General features: G+C 38.6%; 1 protein-coding gene across 1 annotated transcript in view; it reads left to right on the top strand.

Moving 5' to 3' along the window:
- Positions 1 to 24335, top strand: part of hcrtr2 (hypocretin (orexin) receptor 2) — a 48559-nt gene that overhangs the window by 5778 nt on the left and 18446 nt on the right. Inside the window, exons 2-3 of the mRNA XM_041789004.1 lie at positions 8213 to 8391; positions 23226 to 23469. Of these exons, the coding sequence (XP_041644938.1) occupies positions 8213 to 8391; positions 23226 to 23469 (423 nt within the window). The remainder of the gene's footprint in view (positions 1 to 8212; positions 8392 to 23225; positions 23470 to 24335) is intronic.

Here is a 24335-nt window from a genome sequence, read left to right as displayed (position 1 = left end):
CAGACATCAAACCATACTACACAACTAAGACATCATGGACCTCATCAGGATGCAGGCAAGACACTGACATCAAGTACTATAAAAACAATGGGAACCCAAGAGGATGCCAGGCAATGCAGGAACCAAGCTACACAGGCTGAGAACGAGGACTTAAATTTAAGACGTGAGAAATTAAAAAACATAGAGCAGTCAGTCTCGTTCTGTCTCTGAACTGAATGGTGGATAAGAGCGGCTGTGCTTCTCTGCTGCATTCCTGTGAATCCAAGCGCTCATTGGGGATTGTGTATTCAGTTTTCCTGTTTGGTTTTTAAGATGAGACATTCTCTTCAGCATCTGTTTTTGTATGATAGTGCCTATAAGCTGTAGGGAGATGTGGGAGAGGGAAAAAAAGCTTTCAGTAGCTTTTATACTAGGTTAAAAAAATGTTTGTCTACAGAGCAGATTTAAGGGTCCCTCATGCATGTTCGTACTGATTCATTTAACAAATGTGATGTCTGGGTGTCAAAGATGTAAATCGTTAGTTTTTAGTGACTTTAAACCTATGCTGCTGACTGGAGCTGAACAAACACAAGAGAAATTGAAAATGAAAATGGACTCAGCGTGTGCAGAATTCAGTGACGCTGACAGGTTTTCAATGTACTGATTCTCTGAGACCACATCTTAGTGGGTCAACTGAACAATGAATGTGTACCCAATAAAGTGTTTGTTCATTAGTGATGGTTTGTTGGTTTAAAGAAACTTTCGTAAAAACATAAAAGCTTATGTGTATATTTACACAGTTAGAACAATTTTTGAATAAGAATTCTGCCCCAGGATATTTTGAGTGTCGAATGCTTTATTTCTTTTATTTTATTTTTACACTCCAGGGCTTCATTAAATTGCCTTTTTGTTTGTAAAAGTGAGCTTATTTGATTTATATAACTAGAGCCCTGTATGGGACTCTTTTCTTAATCCCGCTCCCACCCACTCCTGCTGGACTTCTGACCATCACGGTGTTTATTTAACTTGTCATTACGTATTTTCATTGCTTTAATTGTTTAATTAAGCACCACCTTGACAAAGTTTCCTCTCTGAAGGAAGGAAACCCCAAGAAAACACTCAAACATCATCATCATCCGTAATGGAGCCACACATGGATAATAAAAACAGCTGGGAGCTTCAGACTGCTCTAACTCCTGGTTATGGCTCAGTAATAGCAGTGTCAAAATAATATTTACTGGTCTCATTTACACATCATTTATGTTTAAGTTTGTACATCATAAAACTGCAGTGAAGTTCCATCAGCTGTAACAGACAGTAGACTAATCTTTACTCTATTAATGCCCCGCTGTTAGCACTCTCGTCATTCCCTGCAGGAAAACAGAAAGGGAGGGGGAGAGAGTAACCTTGCAAAGCAGATGGATTCGCCCTTTTCCGTGTTTCTCACTGGCGAATCCATCTTGCAAAGCTCCCATCTGAACCGTTTGGGCCCGGTTAGAAAGTGACAGGACCAATCAGCGTCGAGGGGCTGTACTCTTGGGGGCAGCAGAGTTGTGAGATAGGCAAGCAGCGACAAGAGGCTGGTGCAATTATGGCGTGGGGATTAACGTGGGTGCTGCTATAGCATGGGCTTGCCTCACAGCAAGAAGGTCCCTGGTTCACTTACGGGTCAGGGCCTTTCTGTGCAGAGTTTGCATGTTCTCCCCGTGCATGCGTGGGTTCTCTTCTTGTACTCCAGCTTCCTCCTACCACCAAAGACATGCTCATTAACAACCTGTTAAGACCAAGCCTCTTTTATTGTGGTACTGCTCGAAATTTCCAGCCCATCTTTAAATAAGTATAACTCTGTAACTACAAGGTCTATTTGAATGATCAAGGTACCATTATGAAGAGGGCACTTGTGACATTTATTCAGAAGGGTAAATATGTGTATATATGTTACAGGGTCACAGAGAATTAAGTTGGCAAATGAAAAATTTAATCATTGCCTTTTTTTTTTTTTTTTTTTTGCAATTTTAGCATATATATCACTTAGAAATAATGCAGTTGAAGTCCAAAAATCTCCAGTAGGCCAAAGCACCACACTTTGACATTACCTCTTTCAAATTTCATGCCACTAGAGGGTTTTCAGGACAAAATAAGAGGTTTTAATTAAAAATATCCAGGCGAAATCCCCTCTTGTGCCATTTGGGCACAATTTGGCACAATCTCCGCAATATGAAAAATTACAGGTATCAAACTTTATTTTACCCATATGCCATTATAGGTGGTCACTCATGGAAGACTCTGCCCTTGTTTTCCAGATGGGTGTGTGAAACAAATCCATCTGGCATGTCAGGCTAGGAGAGAGAGCCCCAACAAATAAAACTACAGAGAAAAATCACGAGGATGTGCTTTAAAGAGTATAGAAGCCCATTTCTACCACTAAAAAAAGAAAAATGTGAAAGTTAGGCAACTACAAAACAGAATCCTAAGTCATAAGTATGAGATACAAGCGAGGAGGGGGGCAAACTAAGCTGCCAGGCTAGAGCTACTCTCAGCAGAGACTGTTTTACTTTGGACTACTTTGAACAGTCCACAATCTCTACATCAGTGTAATGCTTTAATTACAGTAAAGAAAGCAAATTCACTGAGTGCCATTTTTGGAAAACGTGCTCTGCATGAAAAAATCTGTTAGATTTGGACAAGAGCTGAGGACGGTATGGAATCTAACAGGCAAAAAGCTGTCGTAACATGATTTTGTCATTCACAAGGGATTTTTAAGGAGAAGTCGCAACGTGTACCTGGAATGCTCAGACAGTGGATTTAGTGCATTTTTAAAGATATTAATGTGTGGAGGGATATGTACGATATGTACCTTTAAACATTACTGAGTATGTCTGTACACAAGGGCTGCAAGAGGAGAAGTAGTTTGCTCTGTTTCCTCACAGAGGCCTTCTGTGTGGAGTTTGCAGTCTCCCCATAAGGCTCCGTTTGTATAGGCTCCTCAGGCTGTCTTCCACAGACCAAAATGTGTTAGGTTTATTGTAGTCTCTAATGACAGCTGGGATTGGCTCCCCTTGACCTCTAATGGAAGAAGCAGAGTAGGTAATCCAAGCATGTGTATTGTACTGTATGTATGCAAATAAATGCTGACAGTCTAATGCAATAGATCACCTTACATGAAAAGTGTGGCTCTCATATCCACTGAGCTGCTCAGATATGAACAAAGGACTGATTTTAAATGTCTGCATCCTGTCTTTGATGTTGAGCATTGCTGCAGTGACAGGCGCTTCATCCCATTTGAATAATCCAGCATATTTGAAACAAGAAGAGTTCAAAGAGTTGCTGATGAAAAAATGCATACTTGATGCATTTTTTTCCGACAGCTGTCGATAAACTGCTTCTTCGAATATACAGACAAACCTTTGAAGTAATAAAAAGGAAAGTTTAATTGCACAGGCATCTCTATTTGTTTTGTCTAAAAAGATCTGTTCTGATGGCAGTGTGGGCATGAACGGACTGTTTTTGAATGATTGAGCTTTCACTCTGAAATCTATCTATGGTTTGTTGTGTTTGATGACTAGTTTAAAGGTACAATTAGACTGCCATCTCTTCCTCATTCATGCCACAGAGAGTCAGGACCAGATTAAAATTATCCTCATGCAAACTGACCTAAAATGTTTTTCTTTCAAATTCTGTTGGACTTGTAGAATTAAGAGGTCATGGCTGGAAAAGCAAAAGTGACATTCAAGAAAGACATGATGACAAAATGCTTTTTGGCAATAAATCTTACGTTAGAAAGCATGTTTATTTCCCTTTCAAATGGTGCCACTTTAATGAACATGCATTTATGGGATGAGCAGCAGAGCTGAGTATGTGGGTTGAGCCCATGAAAATGTACCAGATCTTCTCTGCCAGTGCCAAACTTGTGTGCAACAGTGCATGTTCCCTACAAATGTGGCACCAAAAAATTTAAAACGGAGGTTTTATTACAAAGAAGCATTGTTAGAACAAAAACTAATCTACCAAACACACATTTCCTGACTTTTGTGATAAGTTGGCATGCATTGTTTTATTCAGTCTTGCTGAGCCCCTCGTCATAGCTTCAAGTCCCCCCTTGGGGCCATGCACCCCACTTTGGAATCTCTAGTCCAGTGCTTCCGAAACTAATCCACTAGTGGGCCCTGAGGGTACTGCAGGTGAGCCACGAGAGGCCAGTATACCTCATATAAAAGCCAGAAACATAATTCTGAAAATTTAAATGTAGCTTTAAATGATCATGAATACTTCATAACATGATACATTTCCTTTTAAACGTCCAAGAACTACCAAAACACAACCGCAACACACATTTGAAGATATTAATATTTGAAAAGAAATTACGAGTGACTTTGTTAGATGCCTGTTTAAACAAAATAAATGCTGGTGGATCGTTAATTAGACTCAATGGCTATGCAAACAGTTTCTTGTTAAAACCAGGTGTTTGCACTGAAATCCTCTGTTTAAGACTTTTTTTTTTTTTTAAAAAGGAGATTAATACTTTAAGTCTCATGTAATATTTGAATGAAGGTTTTGGTTGGACCCTGGAAGATTTTCAAGTCTCTAACTGGGTCACAATGCAGTGAAGTCTGGGAATGGCTGCTCTAGTCTATGAGGTGTTGCCCAGTATGAAATACATGTGATGGATATGTGAAATAGTCAATCTGGTGTGTCTGGCTGCTTCATCTACACGTCTTTTGATGTTTCTTGGTTGATCTAATATGGCGACTTTCATCACTGGGCTGTGTAACATCTCTGTAACTAAAGGATGACGTCACTGAGACTTCATCCATGTTTTACACGGTCTATGAGTCAATTTTTCTCTCCAGTGGAAGCACATATTTTGACCTCATCCACAAAGTAGTTTTGACTTAAAAGATGCAATTGGGATGACATCTAACATCTAAAATATCAGCAAATGTTTGATCATCAGCTACTAGAGATTTCACTTCAAAGCCCCTCCATCATGTTTCGTTTTCACTTTACTGTTGTTGTTATTAAGTGTACAGAACAGGGATAGAAGAGGCAGACAGAAACCAAAGTATATAGAATAGATTTTCCCCATCTCTTTGTTTCTTGGATCCCCTGGAAAGCCCACTGCTCTCTGTTCGCTGACGTTTTTCCACCCTCAGGCACAGAGGAAATAATTCAGTGTGACTGCCTGTGCTGCTGAGTTCTGCTGCAGTGATGCTCTAACTTCAACTTGTAATATTGACTTAAGTGAGGTACTGAACATTGAAAAGATGCTGCTAAAGAAAACTAAAGACAATGTGAGTGTAGCACAACCCTATTAGAAACACTAACTCTCCACATGCTGAAGAGCACATAAACAGTCTCTATTGAATAATGCAAAACAAAGTGTCTCCACCTGCCCTCTTTGCAAAGTGTCACGAGATAAATTTGTTACGAATTGGTTCTTTGCAAATAACGACTGATGAAAAAGTGTCCTGCAGACATTTCTCTCTAGGCAGAAAGACATTTTTCTGCTGCTTTCAGACTTGAGCATACTTTTCAGCTAACACTGAGTCTTCAGAAACTTTGCTCTCTTTGTATACGACATGCACAACAAAGAAGTAGCACTTAATCACACTGAGAAAAACACCGCTATTTTCAGCCTTTAATTGGACAAAGAGAAGGAAGAAAGTAGTTCAACCTTTCATTCCCTTAAGCAGTGGACAAAGTTCAAGGGTTTGTAGCTTATGTCAATATATTTATAGATGCTCCTTGTCAAGTTTTACTGCAGTACAAATGAACATTGCAGTAGAGGCATGTGTTCATGACAACTTGGTTCCTAATACGTACAAAGTTTGTTGAACTATTGATGCCCTTTTGGGCAAACAGACATACATGTTTAACTTAGACACAGATACTTCTCGCTGGCATAAAAGGTTGACACTAATATTATTTTTTTTTAATAAAGCAAATTAATTAAGCATCAATCAGTGCATCAGTGCATTTTTTTTCCCATAGAAAATGGAAAAAAATATTTTACAGTGTTGTTACAGTCAATCATGGTCGATATCATTAGGCTTTTTTGACCAAAATAATTAAAACAATCTTTGACCGACCAAATTCAACAAAAGTCCTTCCAAAATGTGCGAGTAGTCTCACAGTGCAAAGACACCTGTGTCTGATAGGTCCATTCACTTGTTTATCAGTATTCCTGGCTACCATTACACTGTGGAAACAAAAGCACACCCCAAGCAGCCCAGAGAAAAGGTTATTAAAAAATAAAGTCAGGGGAGGCAGTGGACGGCCCTGGCTACCACTGGCTCTGACCCTTGAGTGCTGTCGGTACTGCTATATGCTGCTGTAATATTTTTATATTATATTTAGTGCTGTTACTCGATTAAAAAAAAAATCAAATTAATCACATACTACTCTGTGATTAATCATGATTAATCAAAGCATTTTTAAAAATAGTTTAAGTATATTTTGATGATGTCTCGAATAGGTATAGGTATGGGGATCAATAATTTTTATTGATATTGATACCCTTATCAATACTCCTTATTGTTACTAGTCCTTATCAATACCACTATCGACACGCTACAGTTTGGTGGAAAGACAAAATGAGGGCAAATATTTAACTACAGTTGGTCTTAGCTGAGTAGTGCCAAGTTAAAAAGCTATGATTCAGTCTGTCAAATCTATTGTATATACCTCAAATATAAACATATTCACACTGTATTTATAGAGGTTTCTCATGAAAAACTAATTTTTCCCATTTTTATGTGACATTTGAACACATCATAACATATAGAATACAGTCATCTAATTTACTGAGGTTACCTGAACGGATCATATTTTCCATCTTCAGCTCATTTGCCAATTCCACTGCAGATTTCTACTCTGGATTAACTGGACTAACATTAGCAAAGATGTGCTTTGCCTGAAGGTGGAACTTAAGACTCGTTGTGCTTTGATGTAAAGATCATTCATCACTGCTGCATGTACCAACAGTTTTTGGACGTAAACATCCACGCTGGAAGACTACGGAAGCAAGTTGTGGTCAAACTTAGTCATATGATTAAATTGCGTTCTTACGCGTTAAGGTTTCAAGATCCATCATAAGCGTTAATGCATTAATGTTAACAGCCCTAAGTGTATTATAGAAATATGTAATACTTTTACCATTTGTAGTCACTTTACAAAAACACACATTAAAAAAAATCTACTCATCAAAATGTTGGTTTACAGAATTAGCATGGTAGCACTGCCTGGTACTGTAATTAAAAAGTATAATACAGTTAAGCAAAAGTGGGCCATGCTCATTTAATTTATGTATTTTCTGTATTTGGCCTTGGGGCCACAGTTTGGGCATCCCTGGTATATGCAGTTAAATGCAAAATAATTTCATTCTGAAGATATATTAAAAGAATGATTAATCATAATTAACCACTGAAATTTTCAGATAAAATGTAATGTTTTTATCAAATTGTTTAACAGCTCTATTTATTTGATTAAATATTTTAGTTGGATACTTTGATTATAAAGAAATATTTTTTGTCAAAATAGATGAAAAGAAATATGAAAATTCCAGACTTGTCCAGTGGCTTTTAAACTACGCTGTTTATCCACCAGTGCGTAAACCTGATCAGAAGTATGGCTCTATAGGACCTTTGATGCAACTTTATTTTACACAGCTGAAACAAACACAGACACACCAGAGATTCTCTTTTAACTTGTTTTGTCAGCAGATTTGCTTTTTCCCAGCCTTTTCACCTCAGCACTTCTCTTTGTGTTTACTTTTACTGAATCTTATTCAATCACTGAGAAAGTGTGAAGGTCGGTGTTATTTACTCTGCTGTCTTCGCCTTTAAGCGGTCTGTAGCTCAAGAAGACCTGTGACCTTTTGATTTGAAATGACTGTCAAGGCTGCTGTGGATTGGATATTACAAAACAAAAAACAGCTATTGATTTAACCATGAATCACCTAAATAAAACACAACTATCCAAATCACTTCAGATTTTCTAAATACTCATTGTGACAGTCTGTATGTGATGCCACACTCATTCTGAGGAAACTGTTATTGGCTATTTTGCCTTCAGCAACAAAAGACAATAACATAATGACTGATTGTAGTGAAACGTTTTGATCAACTGCTACCCTCAGAGGTGTTGGAATGAACATAGTACACCTTACACTAATGTGAGGATGAATTTCCATTACGAAGTCTTAGGGCTCTCATTGATTGTTTTTCTCTTTCAGTTTGTTTTTCAGTGTGGAAAAACCGCCACATGCGTACTGTTATCAACTACTTCATAGTGAATCTCTCCTTGGCTGATGTGTTGGTCACCATCATCTGCCTGCCTGCCAGCCTTGTGGTGGACATCACAGAGACGTGGTTCTTTGGAAACACGCTTTGCAAAATTGTGCCTTATCTTCAGGTAAGAGATCGGCTTTTGATCTTTGCTTTACAAACAGGATGTTAGAAGTTGCCAATCACGATGAGAAGATTTTCAAAAGAACTAAGCACATTAGCGTTGTGAATCAAATTGATACAGCATGCAGTACCTTAGACCAGTGGTTCTCAGCCTTTTTAGCCTGCGACCCCCAAAATAAAGGTGCCAGAGACCGGGGACCCTGCTGCACCTGAAGGTGGTTGAACACAGCCATGCAAAATCAAGAACAGTCATGTGCAGACAAGGCTGCCCACAAGGAGGAATAAAGGGGGAGGTTTCTGGGACCCAGCCAAACTGGGGGCCCATGGAGGTCTGCAAAATCATGGTCTATTATGAAGTTAAGCTGTGAAAACCATACTTTATATCTGGACACTCTAATCAAAGAAACAATATCTGTATTTATTCATTTGTGTACTAAATAGCCTTCTTAAAAAATAAAAAAAGAAAACTTTTGTTCAAAAACATATTTCAGATGGGTTAAAAACTGCTAAAATTGGTTAATAATGGCAAAAAATGATGGAAAAGGAGGTGAAATTGGATTTTTAACAAACATAAATGGGTTAAAGTGTGCAAAATGGGCACAAAAAGTGGTCAAATGGGATTAAAAAGAGGCTGAAATAGCTTTAAGGAGCAAAAACTTGGTAGAAATTGGGTGGAATGGGATGACAAATTGATATAAACTGACAAAAATGGGTTAATTGTGGTTAAAATTGGCAAAAAGGGTTGTAAAAAATGGTTAATAGTGGCAATAATGGGTCAACAGAGGCACAAATGTGAGAAAGCAGCAAGAATTGGTTTAGAAGTGGCAAAAACAGGCAGAAAAAGTGGTGGAAAGGGTTTAAATTGACAAAAATGGGTTTTCAGTGGCAAAAATATGCTAAAATTGGCAAAATTGGTGTTTAAAAGTGATGATCCAAACTTTGTAATAAGTCCCTTTATTTTAAATCTGTGTTGAAACCAGCAGGATTAAAGATAATTGGTGATGTGTTTAGGGTTCAATCAGCAAAAAAACTATTAGTCAAGGATGAATAAAATATCAAGACTTGTTCAAAAGTATATATATTCAATTGTTTTCTTGTGTAGGCTGGTAACCTGATTTATATGTCCATATACAATACACAAGGTTACTTAAATGTTTAACACTGATTTGCTCCACTGTTAACTGTGAGAGTAGAAGAAGAAAAGAGATGAAAAGTTGAGCATATAGCTAAAAAGGATTCACCTCCTTGGATATTTTACCCTTTTATTGATTTGATAGATCAATCATGATGAGTATAATTTGGATATTTTGACCAAAAAAAAAAGCCAAAAACAACATTTTTAATGTCAAAGTCAAAAACAAATTTCTTCAAAGTAATATCAATGATTATATTCACCCCCTTTAAAGTGACTGACCTTATTCAATAGAGGTCCAGCTGACTGATGCTAGTAGTCTCAAAATGAGTGAACTGGGGATCACCTGAGTGCAGTGAATGTCTCAGTGATTGTAGTTTAAAGACACCTGTGTCTCAAAAGTCCAGTCACTGGTTAATCAGTACTCCTGGCTACATTACACCATGAAAACAAAAGAACACTCCAAGCAGCCCAGAGAAAAGGTTATTAAAAAGTAAAGTCAGGGGATGGATACCCCCCCAAAAACAAACAAACTGAACTTCCCTCAGAGTTCAGTTAAATCCATCATCAAGAAATGGCAAGTGTCACGAAATGCCTTTTAATTAGCTCAAACAGACATCTGCCTTGAAAAATCTTTTCTGAAAAGGCGGGGCTTATGTGACGTCCCCCTACGTCACAAACTCTATATAAACAGTATAGCATTACCATTTCTGACTGACTTTCCCATTCAGAAATCACTCCAATCCTTTCCTGCACTGCTTCGGCTCTGAGAGCTCCGGCTTTAGTAACGCCGGTGCTGGAGCAAACGGTGCAAACAGGTAGTGCTCAGGACAACCACGGTCTACCACCAGTCCACAGCCTGCTTCAGGGGAAAAATCCTCCACCTCTAAAGATTGCTCTGAGGCAGCAGTGCTGCAGGACTCTGTGTCAGTTTCTGGCAAGGGGAAGTCACTGTCACTCCTAACCTGGCATGCCAAATGGACTTGTTGCCCAGTAAGACACATGGAAATGGGCTCATCCATCTGCTTTGCAATGTTATGTCACTCCCGCTTCATCTGGGAAACCCTGTCCTTTAATAAACAAACAAACAAAAAAAAAAACATCCGTGTCCCCTCCCTCCTCTTAGTACCAAACTGCCCACTTTCTGTGCATTTTTTGAATTCCTGAAGTGAGCGGAATTAGCTTTGAGCTGGGGGTTCACTTACACTTTAATTCAAAGCTAGATGTTTACTTTAGTTTACTTTACGCTCCCACCTCCTCAGGACTCATGCCAGGCTCCTGTTTACACTCATTGCTCACTGCTGATTGGTTAAAATAAAGATGTTAGCCCTGAATGAGTGATGCTGGGTCAGACAAATGAGTGCTTTCCCAGCATAGTCAGGAAGTTGAACTCCTGTTTGCAACATTGAGGGCTGCAAACAGGAGTTCAAACTCCTGACTCCTCCTTGACCCAGAGTTTAAAGGCTTTAAGACACGTATTGGCTGTCGCTGTTATTCTCTGTTTTGTTTCCCTGCCATGTCACAGTTGCTGATTTGCATGTGCAACTCTCAACAAGGATAGTAAGTGTGTGAGATGGCTCATTAATCTCTGCTCTAGAAAACTGCCATGTGAGTGCACAGCATGAATAATATGCACAATGACATAACCAATAAATCATTAACAATCAAATCTGTTGGTGGCTGCTCTTTTCATCCTCTCTTGGCAACAATATTTCTACCACTATCTGTAATGCGAATCATTTTGCTCTTATAAATGTATGAATGTGAACCAAAGCCTGATCTGTTTCTCTATTTGCACATTTTTCTGACTCTGTATTGATGGGGATGATCAAATACTTTGTATGTCATGAGATTTGCGCTGTGGGAGACCTTTGATGCCACCCCTTGAGCACATGTTTTGCTATTGCAGTTTTATAAAAATTCAGTCTAACGTCGTCCCTATTATGCCAACACATCAGCCAAAGAACGTCATACATATTCATCAGGCTGTAGGCCACCTTGATGTTGTCAACCTGTCTCCTACATGCTTCTGCACAATCTTGTGATAGTTGTGTAAAAATCTATATGAAAGTGAATTTAGGTGTAACTTTATGGAAAATGCACATTTTGTATTATGGGATGCCTGCAGCCTCAAACTTAAAGGTAACATTGGTTTTCCCAACACTGGTGAAACATCGTGGGGGGTCTTCTGCTGGTCTGCCCACTAGCTTAGAACACGCATTAAACCTTGTGGCTTTGCATTAAACATGTGTTTGAAGTCTTTCATGGTTACAGTCACCCTGCTTCTTGCTGTGCACTTCAGTGTAACTCTGACTGTTACTGCATGTGCAATGACAACCCCCCGCTGCTTTTACAAACCCTCCAGTATGGTTTTTCTTCCAAACCAATTCCCAGTTGGGAATTACCTTATCCCCTCCTGCATGTTATGTCACATACTGCTTGGTTTTACAAGCTCCACTTTCCTAGGACGGCTCATTCCCAAGAGTAGAGGTAAAACAAGAGCTATGACTGTCTTCGTATTTCTCTGGAATGACAGAATTTACATGATTTATTCCTGAAAGACATCTTGAAACAGCAGAGAAAAACTGGCAGAATGAATGTGGAGTCATTAGCAGCACATATTTAGTAGTCACTTTGAAGGAGCAGTTTATTAATTGTTGAAGTAAACAAGGAGAAATCACAGACAGCCCTGAATCAAATCTCTCTGCTTGTTCAACATGTATTTAAGTGACTTAATTCACTGCAGTGTGCAGTATAAGCCAGATTCAGCGAATTATATTATCTCTCAAAGAGAGCAGATATTCAAAAATCATAAGTCACAGTATTAAAGACCCTGTTAAGTGAAAATAGATCTGTATTTAGGTTTGTTTTGTGAACCACCAGGTCAACCTTCAGTCAAATAAAGCATCTGTAAGTTTATAAAATTAAGCTTCAAAATCATAAAAATTGAGGCAGTAAAATCTGCTCCAGGATGGCGTGGGTGTTTCTGTTGAATGAGCTGAAGCCACACCCACTCAGAAGAAATATGGTCCTCTCAAATTAAAAAAAAAAATTCAATCTGAATGGAGGAAAGCACTTTAGACTGCCTCTTGAAGTTTTGTTGACCTTAGAAGAAGATATGAAGTTCTCAAATCTCTGTCATGAGGCTTTAAATGATCCATAGACCACCGTGGCTGATAGATTGGGCAAATTTACCTCACAATAAACAAAAAAACCCCCCCAGCATTTAACTGACTGTTAACTTTCAATAAAGGCAGTGACATCAGCTAACAACAGACTGTACTGAGATGAACTGCTCTGTGATTTTATATTGTAGTGTTAGAGGGGCGGGATCATTCCCACTGAGGGCTTGTGACATCATGAGCCCACATATTGGCTCTGTCCAAATTAAAACCAGCAAGGAAAGAGGTGAAAAACTCTCCAACAGTCTAAATCCAGAATTCAGTCACATGTAGATCTCAGAGTTTTCACATTTACATAAACCATATTCCAAAATATCTAGAGTGTTAAGATAAAAACTTTGGATTTCACTTTACAGGGTCTTTAAATACATCTTCTTATCTTGTCTTTGAATCCAAATATTTCACATGATAAGGAAATATTCATAGTATTCCCACTATATCTCACCATGTCTTGGAAACGGTTGGTCCTAACGTTCAGTTGATTGTAAATGGCAGTCTGACCTCAGGCACTGTCTCACGTGGTGGATGTGGTGAGTTGAACCCAGAATACAGACCAGAAAAGCGAAGTTAAACAGATTTATCAGTTATGACAAGTTCAGTGAAGAAGAGGGAATCCACAGGTCCGAGGTAGTGAAGGGCTCCAGGGAGAGAGTGTGCTGGGTTTGGGCTGTAGTCAGATGAGGAGTAAGGCACTGGAAGAGAAGGAGGACAAGCTGGGCTAGATTCGAGCATATACAACAATCACTAGAATTCTTCAATAAATGCACATGAAAAGAAGAAAACCAGAGAAGGAGCCAAGGTACCACTAGTGAGAAGTTGGCAATACTCTGGCGCTGAGGCGAGTCAGTGCAGCCTTCTTAAGGGGAGCTTGATTGCAGAGTGGACTCAGGTGTGATCAATCAGCCTCAGCGCCAAGGGGGGAAAGGAGCCGCCTCAGAGGAAGCAGAGTGAAGTTAGCCACAAACACCAAAACACCGGAACCAGAACCCACCAAAATAAGATCAGTTCAACAAAATCACCACACTCAGCTTGTTTTAAGAAAGCTGTTGTCGAACCGCTGATCAAAAAACACAAACTTGGATTCCTCTGTTGTGTCTTTTTTTCTTGTAGCTTCCTTTAATTTCTGAAATCTTAAGGTGACCTCACACTACAGGAAAAGCCAGGTTTGAGGCAAGATTTGCGCCCCCCGCCCCCCCAGTCCTGGGGGAGTATCCCGAGTGTAGCCTTTTCGCAAGCGATTATTTGTCTAAATAATCTTCATGTATGTGGAGTCAACACGATTGTTTTACTGCTCTATATTGCGTCTTAGCCTCCCAGACCCCCAATCATAAAATAAAATTGTGCCTCTGCCAGAGTACCCACACCAATTGATGAGAGACCAGGAAGCAGACCAGGTACCATCACTAGCACTTATTGTGCCTATATACAATAGACAGGTGTCAAGTCATTTGCAAGATATCAATTATCGCAGTATTGCTGTATCGTGATGATATCGGTATTGTGGCGATACATATCGTATCGTATCGTATTGTATAGTGAGGTACCCTGTGATTCCCACCCCTAGAAGACATACAATGTAAAGGAATCCAGTCCTGACACAGGCAGCAGCTGCTGACCTGAAAATTACCCTCGAAAGAAAGATGAAGAAAGACGGGTCAGATCAGTTTCTCTTTCACTGTGTTGTCGTTTGCCTCTTGTGGAATCACTGAGGCACCTTTTGTTGACCCTCTATGAAGCCCAGTGTCTAATCTTGGTATAAAAATCAATGGTGATTTTAAATTGGCTCAACAGATTAATCCGGTTAGATCAAGTTTTTATCATCTGAGGCTTTTAACTGAAATTAAATTGGTTTCATCTTACAACCCCTTTGAGCGAGTAATTCATGCTTTCATTTCTACATGTTTGGACTACTGCGGTGCACTTTATATTGCATTAATCCAGGCTTCCCTTGCAAGTGTGTAGTTAGTCCATAACGCCACTGCTCCTCATTTTACAGTTACTTGAAAACATGAACACATCACCCCTATTCTTGCTACCCTTCTCTGGCTGCCCATTCATTTCAGAATTCATTCATAATTGTATTGTTTAAAGATCTGTGTGCAGAACGTAATATTTTTTAAATGTGATATATAAATAAAGTGGATTGGATATTCAGTGAGTATATTCTAGATGATGTGTTCTGTGGCGTACTGTGACTTGACATTTAAATGCCATTAAATGATAATAATATAGCACATCCCTGATCGTATGCTCAAAGAAAGGTGCATGTGCTGGTTGAAAAAGATACATTTACCGTCCTTTTCCAGGGAAATGTCTTGCCACAATCTTTAAAGAGCATACATAGATACAGAAGTGGCATATACTGACAGCGTAAGGTAAAAGGAACAAAAATGCATGACTCTAGAGGCAGAAAGGACAGTAAAAACCCTTTACTAAGGAAAAAACGAATACAGAAGTGACGTGAAGTCAAAACATGACAGGTTAAGTTGAAACCAGGGGAAGACAATAGTAAACTGTTGGTTAAGATGAGACAAAAGCACAAAAAAATTGTGAGAAGAGTGGCTTGAAATTGCAAATGTGAGAGGGTGCTAGGTAACCTTACAAAGCAGATGGATACCCCCTTTCCTTGTTGCTCACTGGCAAATCCATCTTGCAAAACTCCCCTCAAAACGGTTTTGGCCCGGTTAGAAAGTGACATGACCAATCAGCGTTTAGGGGCAGTACTTTCAGGCACGCCATGAATCGTGAGCAAGCAGCAACAAGAGGCCAATGCAATCATGGCAGAAGAGATTAGCATGGACGCTGCTACAGTGCCAGTTTTATCAGAACTTGACATTTCTTTGTTAAAAGAAGAACAAAGAACAGCAGTGAGTTGTTTTCTTTTCAAAAACGACAAGTCGTGCACTTACATGTCTGTAGTTGCCATAGTTCGCATTATTCCTTGGTAGCTGCGCACGCGCACCTCAGTAGCAGTGCAGTGTTTTGCATGTGTTTTGTTTCTCTGATTGGCCCTGATTGGATTGGTGTGAATCATCCAATCACACTCAGAGTTTTTTTCAAAGCCTCTGCCCTTTCCCAAACACTTAGTATTTAAGGTTTCCCAGATGGATGTGTGAAACACATTCATCTGGTGTGTCAGGTTAGGTGATAGGGTGATTGGGGTAGATAAGCAGATGAGGGAATGACTGCATCTGAAATGACATAAGGCACACAACCAAACTGAATAAAGGAATAATACAACAAAATATTGAAATCCTGACTCAGAACATCAAATGTTATTTCACTAACAAAACCCACAAAATTTATCAATAATGATACACACATACCAGATTTACCTGGAGTTTAATCTTGTGTCTGTGTATGCATCTGGCTGTGTTGTTAGCAGTGTTGGGCAAGCTACTGAAAAATAGTTACAAGTTAGAGTTACTAGTTACTGCTAGCAAAAAGTAACTGAGTTAGTAACTGCGTTACTGCATTGTAAAAGTTACTAGTTACTTTGAAAAGTAACTCAAACGTTACTTTTTTTGCTTCAACCCTCATTACTGTACACATCACATTAATTTGTGTTGTGGCAGTGTGAGAGGAAATACATCAAATTTTCATATAACATTGTAGCCATTATCATTTTGTTGGAAAGTGGTGAAACAATAGAACACAGTAGAAATGTTTCTCAACTTCTGACACTGTTGCAGCATTTTTACACTGCTGAAGAAGTCTAAAACAGCTGTACTCTATTGACAGAGTACAGAGCAAATCCCAGCTGCTCTCTAGATGTCTTTCTGACGGTCCTCTCTCATCTTATCTGATTGTTCTCATTATTTCTCTGGAGGCAGCGACTCTACAGCTTATATCAGAAATACAGTCATGGACAAAAGTATTGGCACCCCTGGAAGTTTTCCAGAAAATACATCATGTCTCCCAGAAATTGTTGCAATTACAGATGTTTTGGTATACACATTTATTTCCTTTATGTGCATTGGAACAACACAAAAAAACAAAAACATAAAAGCCAAAATTGACGTAATTTTACACAAAACTAAAAAAATTGGCCAAAATTGTTGGCCCCTGGGAAAAAATAACTGAAACCAATCACTTCCTATAACCATTAACAAGCTTCTTCTTATGGCTTTCAACTGGAATTTTGGACCACTTTCTTTTGTTAACTGCTCCAAGGGTGCCTTCTTGCACCAGCAATTTTAAGTTCTCTCCATAGGTGTTCAATGGGATTCAGATCCGGGCTCATTGCTGGCCACTTCAGAACTCTCCAGTACTTTGTCTCCAACCATTTCTTGCTTCTTTTTGCTTATTTGATACTTGATAGTGTTTTGATATTGAAAATTCATAAGTTTTGAGGTTATATAACATTTAATATTGAATATTATTCACACTCAAAAGTACCGAAAATGGGCACCATTGTGTACCGGGACCGCTACCATACCGGTTCAAATGTGAAAGGTACCCATCCCTAGTACAGAATACTTTATTCTGAAATTTCCTGGCTTAGTCATACAGTGAGTTTTTTGTTTTTAGGGAATTTATTGAGATAAAACTTATGAAGGAAGACAAGGCTGTGACAGCAGGAAGACAGCAGGCCAACACCGAGCACACAAGTGCCTGATATGAAAAACAGAAGATGTCTGCATCTCTGTTTAATCTTTCATTACTTTGTCAAAATGTTTATTCACCAGTTAAGTATTTGTTAAAACATGTTTCTACATTGACTTCCAATGCAGATCATGCCTGTCCCAGCTGGTTTGACAGACATGTTTGTGGCTTTACAGCAACACATCACACAGAAGTGCACATTACATCTTGTGTACACATCCCATTGATTTTTAAAAGGAGAGGTCAAACCAACAGGTTTGGTAGCCATCATGCTGCGTGCACTAAATTAACTACAAGTACCTCCAGCCTTACAACTCTTTCCTCTCTTCAACCAGTTATTTCCTCAAAAAGCTTGGCACTTTTTAACAAACATTGCTCATATGAAAGAAAACTATACACTTGTCCTTTTTGTGGCATTAGTTCTCAGGATGGGATGAACTCCCCATTTTCACATGGCAGTCAATTTCCCCTTGATGTCAGAGTGGTTGCTATGACATCTGCTGTGTTCCAGTTATGGCTGTGATTTATTGGATTCGTGGACTCATGTAACATATAGTCATTGCAGGCTTAAGCCTTTAATTCCTCTGCAAAGAAGACAAGATGATACTACAGATGGAAGCTACACGTGTTTTGACTGTAATTGTGAAATTACAACCAGTGGCCACCAGTTTGCACACTCGCCTCTGCATTCAAGCTTTCTGTGTTTCTTTGTTTGAAAAGCATACTCAGTCTTTAATGTCACCATGCAGGGTCTGTGTATAGAATATTATTCAAAGCTCAATATACCTGCTTTATAAATGTACTTCCAGTCTCAGGCTGAATATGTCAACGTGATTGAACCCAGTGTGTGTGTTTAACCTCACAAAGCGGGTGGATTGGCCAGATTCTGTGTGTGTCATCTGGCAAATCCATCTTGCAAAACTTCAATATATGTTTTTGCCAGGTTTGAAAACGGGCTTGAATAATCAGTGTTTTTTCGTAGCAACAGATGGGGTTTAGTTTTACTGGAAACTGATAGTAATGGCTGTCACTGGTGTAGTATTTAGCTAAGATGTACCTATACTTTATTAATGCAAGAGCGAAGAACAGCACTGAAAGCTTTTCATGATATAAAACATGCTTTCACTCTTCTGCCGACCTGCTTCACCACAAGTTTGCAGTAGTTAGTAGTAGTGTGAGCTGCTGGTGGAGCGATTAGCTTGGATGTAGCCACAGCAGCAGTTTTATAGGAAATGGACAAAAGCAAAGAGCCACACTGAAAGCTTTTCATGACAGAAAGGATGTTTCGCTATTCCCCTGATCTGCTTCAGCATGAGTTTGCTATGATCTGGTGTACTCAATGGCTGCTACTGTTGTAGCAATCAGCTCAGATGTAACTGTAGAAAAGCTGCAGTTTAATCAGACCTTTGCCACATATCTCTATTAGAACAAGAGCAGAAAGCCACACTGAAAGCTTCTCTTGGCAGAGAAGATGTTTTTAAAGCCTCCCGTTAGGTTTTGGCCACGGACGAGGCAGCACTAGCCTGCACAGCTCAGCTCAGTATTGGAGCTGCACATGTCTACTACCTCTTTGTTTTTCTCCAAGATTTATTATAGGTCTTTTTGCCTTTAGTAGAGAGGACAGTGGACAGAAACAGGGAGTGGAGGATGGGGAATGATGTGGTGAAAGAGCCACGGGCTGGTCTCTGTACACTTGGGGCGCTACCTAACCTCTAGGCCAGGGATGGACAACTCTGGTTACCAAGAGGCCTGCATTAATTTAATTGCTAATGCCAAACAGCCAAATTGTAAAAGAGTGTTGGTTATTCTCAATTTAATCCCTGCGATTACTAATAATTCAGTGAAAGGAAGAATATGTTTTATTCATGATCATTGATTATACCAAAATTTGTGATTTTGAACTCAAGTGGAAATAGAAGTAGTTGATTTAATGAGAAACACAAAATTAAAAAGATTTAAAGCTGTTTTTGGAATGCAGTGAACATGACAGTTGCTTATTTTACCTGCATATTTATTTTCTTACAAGTGTAATAAGTGATGAAAATAAAAAAGGTTTACATGAATAACTCACAGCCAATAAAATCTAAAAAAGTAAAGTGATAACTAAAGTTATATTAAAAATTTAAGTCAAAGAAATAGAAAAAAATGAATTAAAAATAAATAAATAAAATCTAAATAGAATGAAATAAATAAAAGTAAAAATTAAATTAAAATAAAAGGTTAAAAAGTAAATAAATTAATTCCTATTTCTTTTAAAGAATTTAGAAATAAAAAATACATTTGAAATAAATACTTATAAAATATTTTAAAAAAAATTAAATGAAATAAAATTTTATCATTGGAGCAAAAAAATAAAAAATAAAAAAGGAAATCTTTTTTATTTATTTATTTTCTAATCAATTAGAAAAACTAAATAAAAGTACTGACCATATACCAGTAGTGAAAAACTGTAGGAGAATTGATTTTCATGTATTCATGGTAGACTTTGTCGATCTTTTTTTAAAGTTTTGTATTTAATGGTATTTGAAACTGACATGGGGGGCCGGATTAAGCAAGGTGGCCGCCAGTTGCCCAATCCTGCACTTTGCCATCAGTGCCCCATCTACTCCCTAATTCTGCCTTGTCAGTCTGATTGCTCCATAATAGGGGTGGGAATCATAGGGTACCTCATGATACGATACGCGATACATGGTCCACGATGCTGATATTGTTGTGATACTGCGGTAATTGATATTTTGCCAGAAGATTGTACAACGATACATCACAAAATATGTCTACTATAAGATACAAAATATTTGTAAAATGGCCAAGTGCAGGATTTCTCAGTTTATTCATTGCAATTTAGTGTCATTTGCACTTTATTTGACACAGACTGAGCTGAAGATAACATAAAGTGCATAAAGTCTATACAGAGTATATAAATATATATAATTATGTGTATGTGTGTATATATATATATATACAGTGCTTAACAAATTTATTAGACCACCCTGTCATATTTGTCTCAAAGACCATCTAGCATCATGAAGTGCTGTAATGCGGACTCTATCATTTTCAGTGGGCATTCAACGTTTAACCATTTTGAACAGGAATGAGGAATTTCAAACTGAATTCACCCAAATTTGAGCCGGCTCACTGGGCTTCTCTGAGAAGTCGGAAAGTAATCAAGCATAACATTCAACAACTAAAACTAATTTTTCTGTTCAGGAATGCAAGTAAATAACTATAATCTGACATATTAATCAAGAAATAATAATGTGCTTTACTATTTTTTAATTTTTTTTTGTAAATCAGTGAATTTGAAAACTCATGGATAACAATAATAATTAATTTTAGTATTAAAAATATCATTTTGGTTAAAGAGCTTCTACATATTGGTGTATTAACCATTGTAGAAATATAAAAAATGATTTTGGTAATTACCAATGCTGTTAATTTAGGGCAGCTGTGGCATAAACCTTACTTTGGTTAGGGTTAGGGTGGTCTAATAAATTTGCTGAGCACCGTATATATATATATATATATATATATATATATAAAGAGAGAGAGAGAGAGAGAGAGAGAGAGGGATACTAAATATATATAAAACTTACTATGTAATTTTAAGTTAATATGGACTATAACAAAACAGAATTAAGCTATTTAAAAATATGTAGTCCTGCATCATCTCGAGTTTTAACTATCTTTGTGCAATCTGAAGATGAGGATATTCCCCATTTGCTGCACAGAATTAAAATGCTGTGGGGATTTTTTTTTAAGAAAAGGGGAATAAATCAATATGGAGTAAATGTACTAAAATCTTCTATATTTCGTGTTACATCAGTTTTTTATGTCATCATGTAACGACCAGGTGTTTGTGGAAGGAGAATATGGGAGACAAGATGATCGTCACGTCCAGCTTTAAGGACTGATGGACTGTGTTTTATGGAGGTCCTTACAAATAAAGCGAAGTATTGACTGTGAATATGGTTGCACGGGTAGAGACCAGCGGTAGCTTCAACAGGCTTGTTTGTTGATGTTAACCGTTGGCTGAATTGCTGTGATGCCACTCACAGGTTCGTCGTGTTGTCCGAGTATTTCACTCTGGCATATCTTGCAAACGACTTGACTCCTAAGTTTGTACTGTCTTTAATGTTTTGGAAGCCAAAATTAGTCCACATATCCACTATGAATGTAGCAGAAGTCGCTCTGCCGGGTAGGCACAAGCAACCAGCTCGCTCAGACAGGAAGTCTAGCGTGATCTTGTTGTCTAAAGAGAGGAGAAGAGGGAGGAGTCAACTGCATGCTGCTGCCAGCCGGTGAAGCCTGCCGCCAACTAGTGGTCAGAGGGTGAAATTACACCACAAACTACCGTACCATGAACGTAAATTATTAATTAATAAAATATCAATACTACATTTTGAAATAAAGATACAGTCTGGTGCCGGGAAATATCGCAACATTTCATTGCATCGATATTTTGTCCCACCCCTAACAGGCCTCACCTGCTTTGTCTTTTCTCTGAGTTTGTGGTTGCCTCTAATTGGTCATCACCTGTATTGGGAGAGGCCAATACCTGATTAGTGAGCCTTGTGTGAAGACTCTCTCCTGGCTTCTCTTCTTTCTGATCCATGTGACTGCCTTCATTGGCTGTAGTCTACATAGAGTAGTGACCACACCACAAATGTTTGTTAGCCCTGAAGAGGACCAGTTTGGTAGAAACATGTTGGCTTTTTAATGATTTGGCCATTACAAAAAAAGGCTTTTTAGTATTTCCTTCCTCATTTGCACTGTTTTGTGTTTGGAGTGCCTGGTTTTCTCCCCTTCTTTTGGACAGTTTTTCCCCCTGTTTTCCAAGAGCACCCAATTTTGCTTTACTGTTGAAGCACCTTAGTCATACTGAGCAGCCAGTCAACCCCCCTCTTTGCTGTTTCCACAGGAAATGAAACTCTCAGATCAAATAACATTTATCTCCCACATGATATCAGTGTACCCATTTGAACCAAAAGGACTCGTAAATATTCCGGACAAACACCAACAGCCCTCCAACAGAAAGCCACTCGTGCATCAACATTCCACATCTGACCTTGTTGAATTTCACAGAAGAATCATTGAAAAGTTCCCTCGTTTAGTTGAGCTCAGTCATCAGCAATGTGTGTAAATCAGACAGCGAGAGGAGTCGGTGCTATCAGAGGAGACAAGGAAATGTCTTTGACCCTCTGCTCCTTCAGAATAACATGACTGTGCTACTCAAAAACTCCTCTTTGGTGAATGAATTTGAATACCATTATTCACTGCTTTATCGTAATAACAACTGGGCTACTTCTGCATGCTCCTGACCTTAACAGAGGGTCAGCCCTGAGTAATGGAAGCAGCTATAGTTCTGCTTTGAGTAGATTCACTTTTCAAATAATGAAATCAGCAGAGAAAAACTGCTGGTGCAACATTCATCATAACAAAGTATATTCTTGATGCTGTAAAATGAAGGCTAAGTTCTTCTATTTTTTTCAGATGATGGATGTTTGGCCGCAGATTCTTTGGGTCCTGAAGAGCTTTTATCTGTGCTTTCCTTGTGCAATTTTTGCAAAAGCTAAATTATTGATTCGGCTTTGAAAGGCAAATGAATTTTACCTTCAAATGCATATTCATCAATACGTTGTATGTCAGAAAAAAGAGCTGATAACTGGATTGGCAGTTAGATGAACTTTTAGTTATAGCTGTGTAATATTCTAAAGATTTAAGGCATTGTTATACACCTGGGAGCAATTTGGAGTTCAGTGTTCTGCCCACTTCGACACATGGCTGCAGGAGCTGGGGATCAAATCTCTGACCTGTAAGTGTGGCGAGAGGTGACCAACTCTACCACTGATCCCACCCTCTGATGGAGCAGTGTTAAAAATACTACCATATTTTCAAATTTTTGTCTTCTTCTTTCAACAGACAATTTCAGTTTCTGTGTCAGTCCTGACACTGAGCTGCATCGCCCAGGACCGCTGGTATGCCATCTGCCACCCGCTGATGTTCAAGAGCACTGCCAAGAGGGCTCGTAAGAGCATTGTTATCATTTGGGTGGTGTCATGCATCATCATGATCCCTCAGGCTGTTGTGATGGAGAGCAGCAGCCTTCTGCCTGAACTAACAAACAAGACCAGCCTGTTCACAGTGTGTGATGAGCACTGGGGAGGTTAGTTTACCACAAAGTTTTCCTTATTTAATATGGTGCAAGTCTCTCAATTTCTGCAAGCTGCATGAATTTCAGTGGCATATACTATGTGATAAAAATAAAAGCAACTTTGCTGTCATTAAAATCAAATTCCATGAATACAGTGCAGGGGAAAAGAATTCACCACCTTGGATGTTTTACCCTTTAATTGATTTTATAAATCAATCGTAGTCAATTTAATTTGTCTTTTTTTTCACAAAAATTAAAAACGAATCATCTTCAATGTCAAAGTGAAAACAAATTTCTGCAAAGTAATGCCAACTGAACAAAAATATGTCATATAAAATAAGTGATTACATAAATATTGTCTGACCTAATTTAACAGCAGTCCAGACAGCTGGTGCTAGTAGTCTTCCAGTTAGTGTGATCAGGATCACCTGAGTGCAGTGAATGTGTCTCAAGTGATGGTAGTGTAAAGACCCCTGTGTCTGGAAGGTCCTGCCACTGGTTATCAGTATGCCTACCAATGCTACCATTACACCATGAAGACAAAAGAACACTCCAAGCAACCAACAAAAATATTGTTATGAAAAGTCAAAGTCAGGGGATGGATACAAAAAGAATCTAAGGCACTGAACATCCCCCAGAGGTCAGTTAAATCCACCATCAAGAAATGGATGAAATATAGTGCATGTGTAAATCTGCCTAGATCAGGACGTCCTCACTAACTGAGTGACTGTGCAAGAAGTAGACCGGTGAGAGAGACCACCAAGACACCTATGACTACTCTGATGGAGTTACAAGCTTCAGCAGCTGAGATGGGAGACTCTGCAGACAACAACTGTTGCCCGGGTTCTTCACCTGTCAAAGTTTATGGGAGAGTGGCA

The sequence above is a fragment of the Cheilinus undulatus genome, linkage group 6, assembly GCF_018320785.1.
Source record: "Cheilinus undulatus linkage group 6, ASM1832078v1, whole genome shotgun sequence".
In the NCBI taxonomy this organism is placed as follows: Eukaryota; Metazoa; Chordata; class Actinopteri; order Labriformes; family Labridae; genus Cheilinus; species Cheilinus undulatus.
Note: the sequence above shows the minus strand (reverse complement) of the source record. Positions and strands in the feature narration are given on the sequence as shown.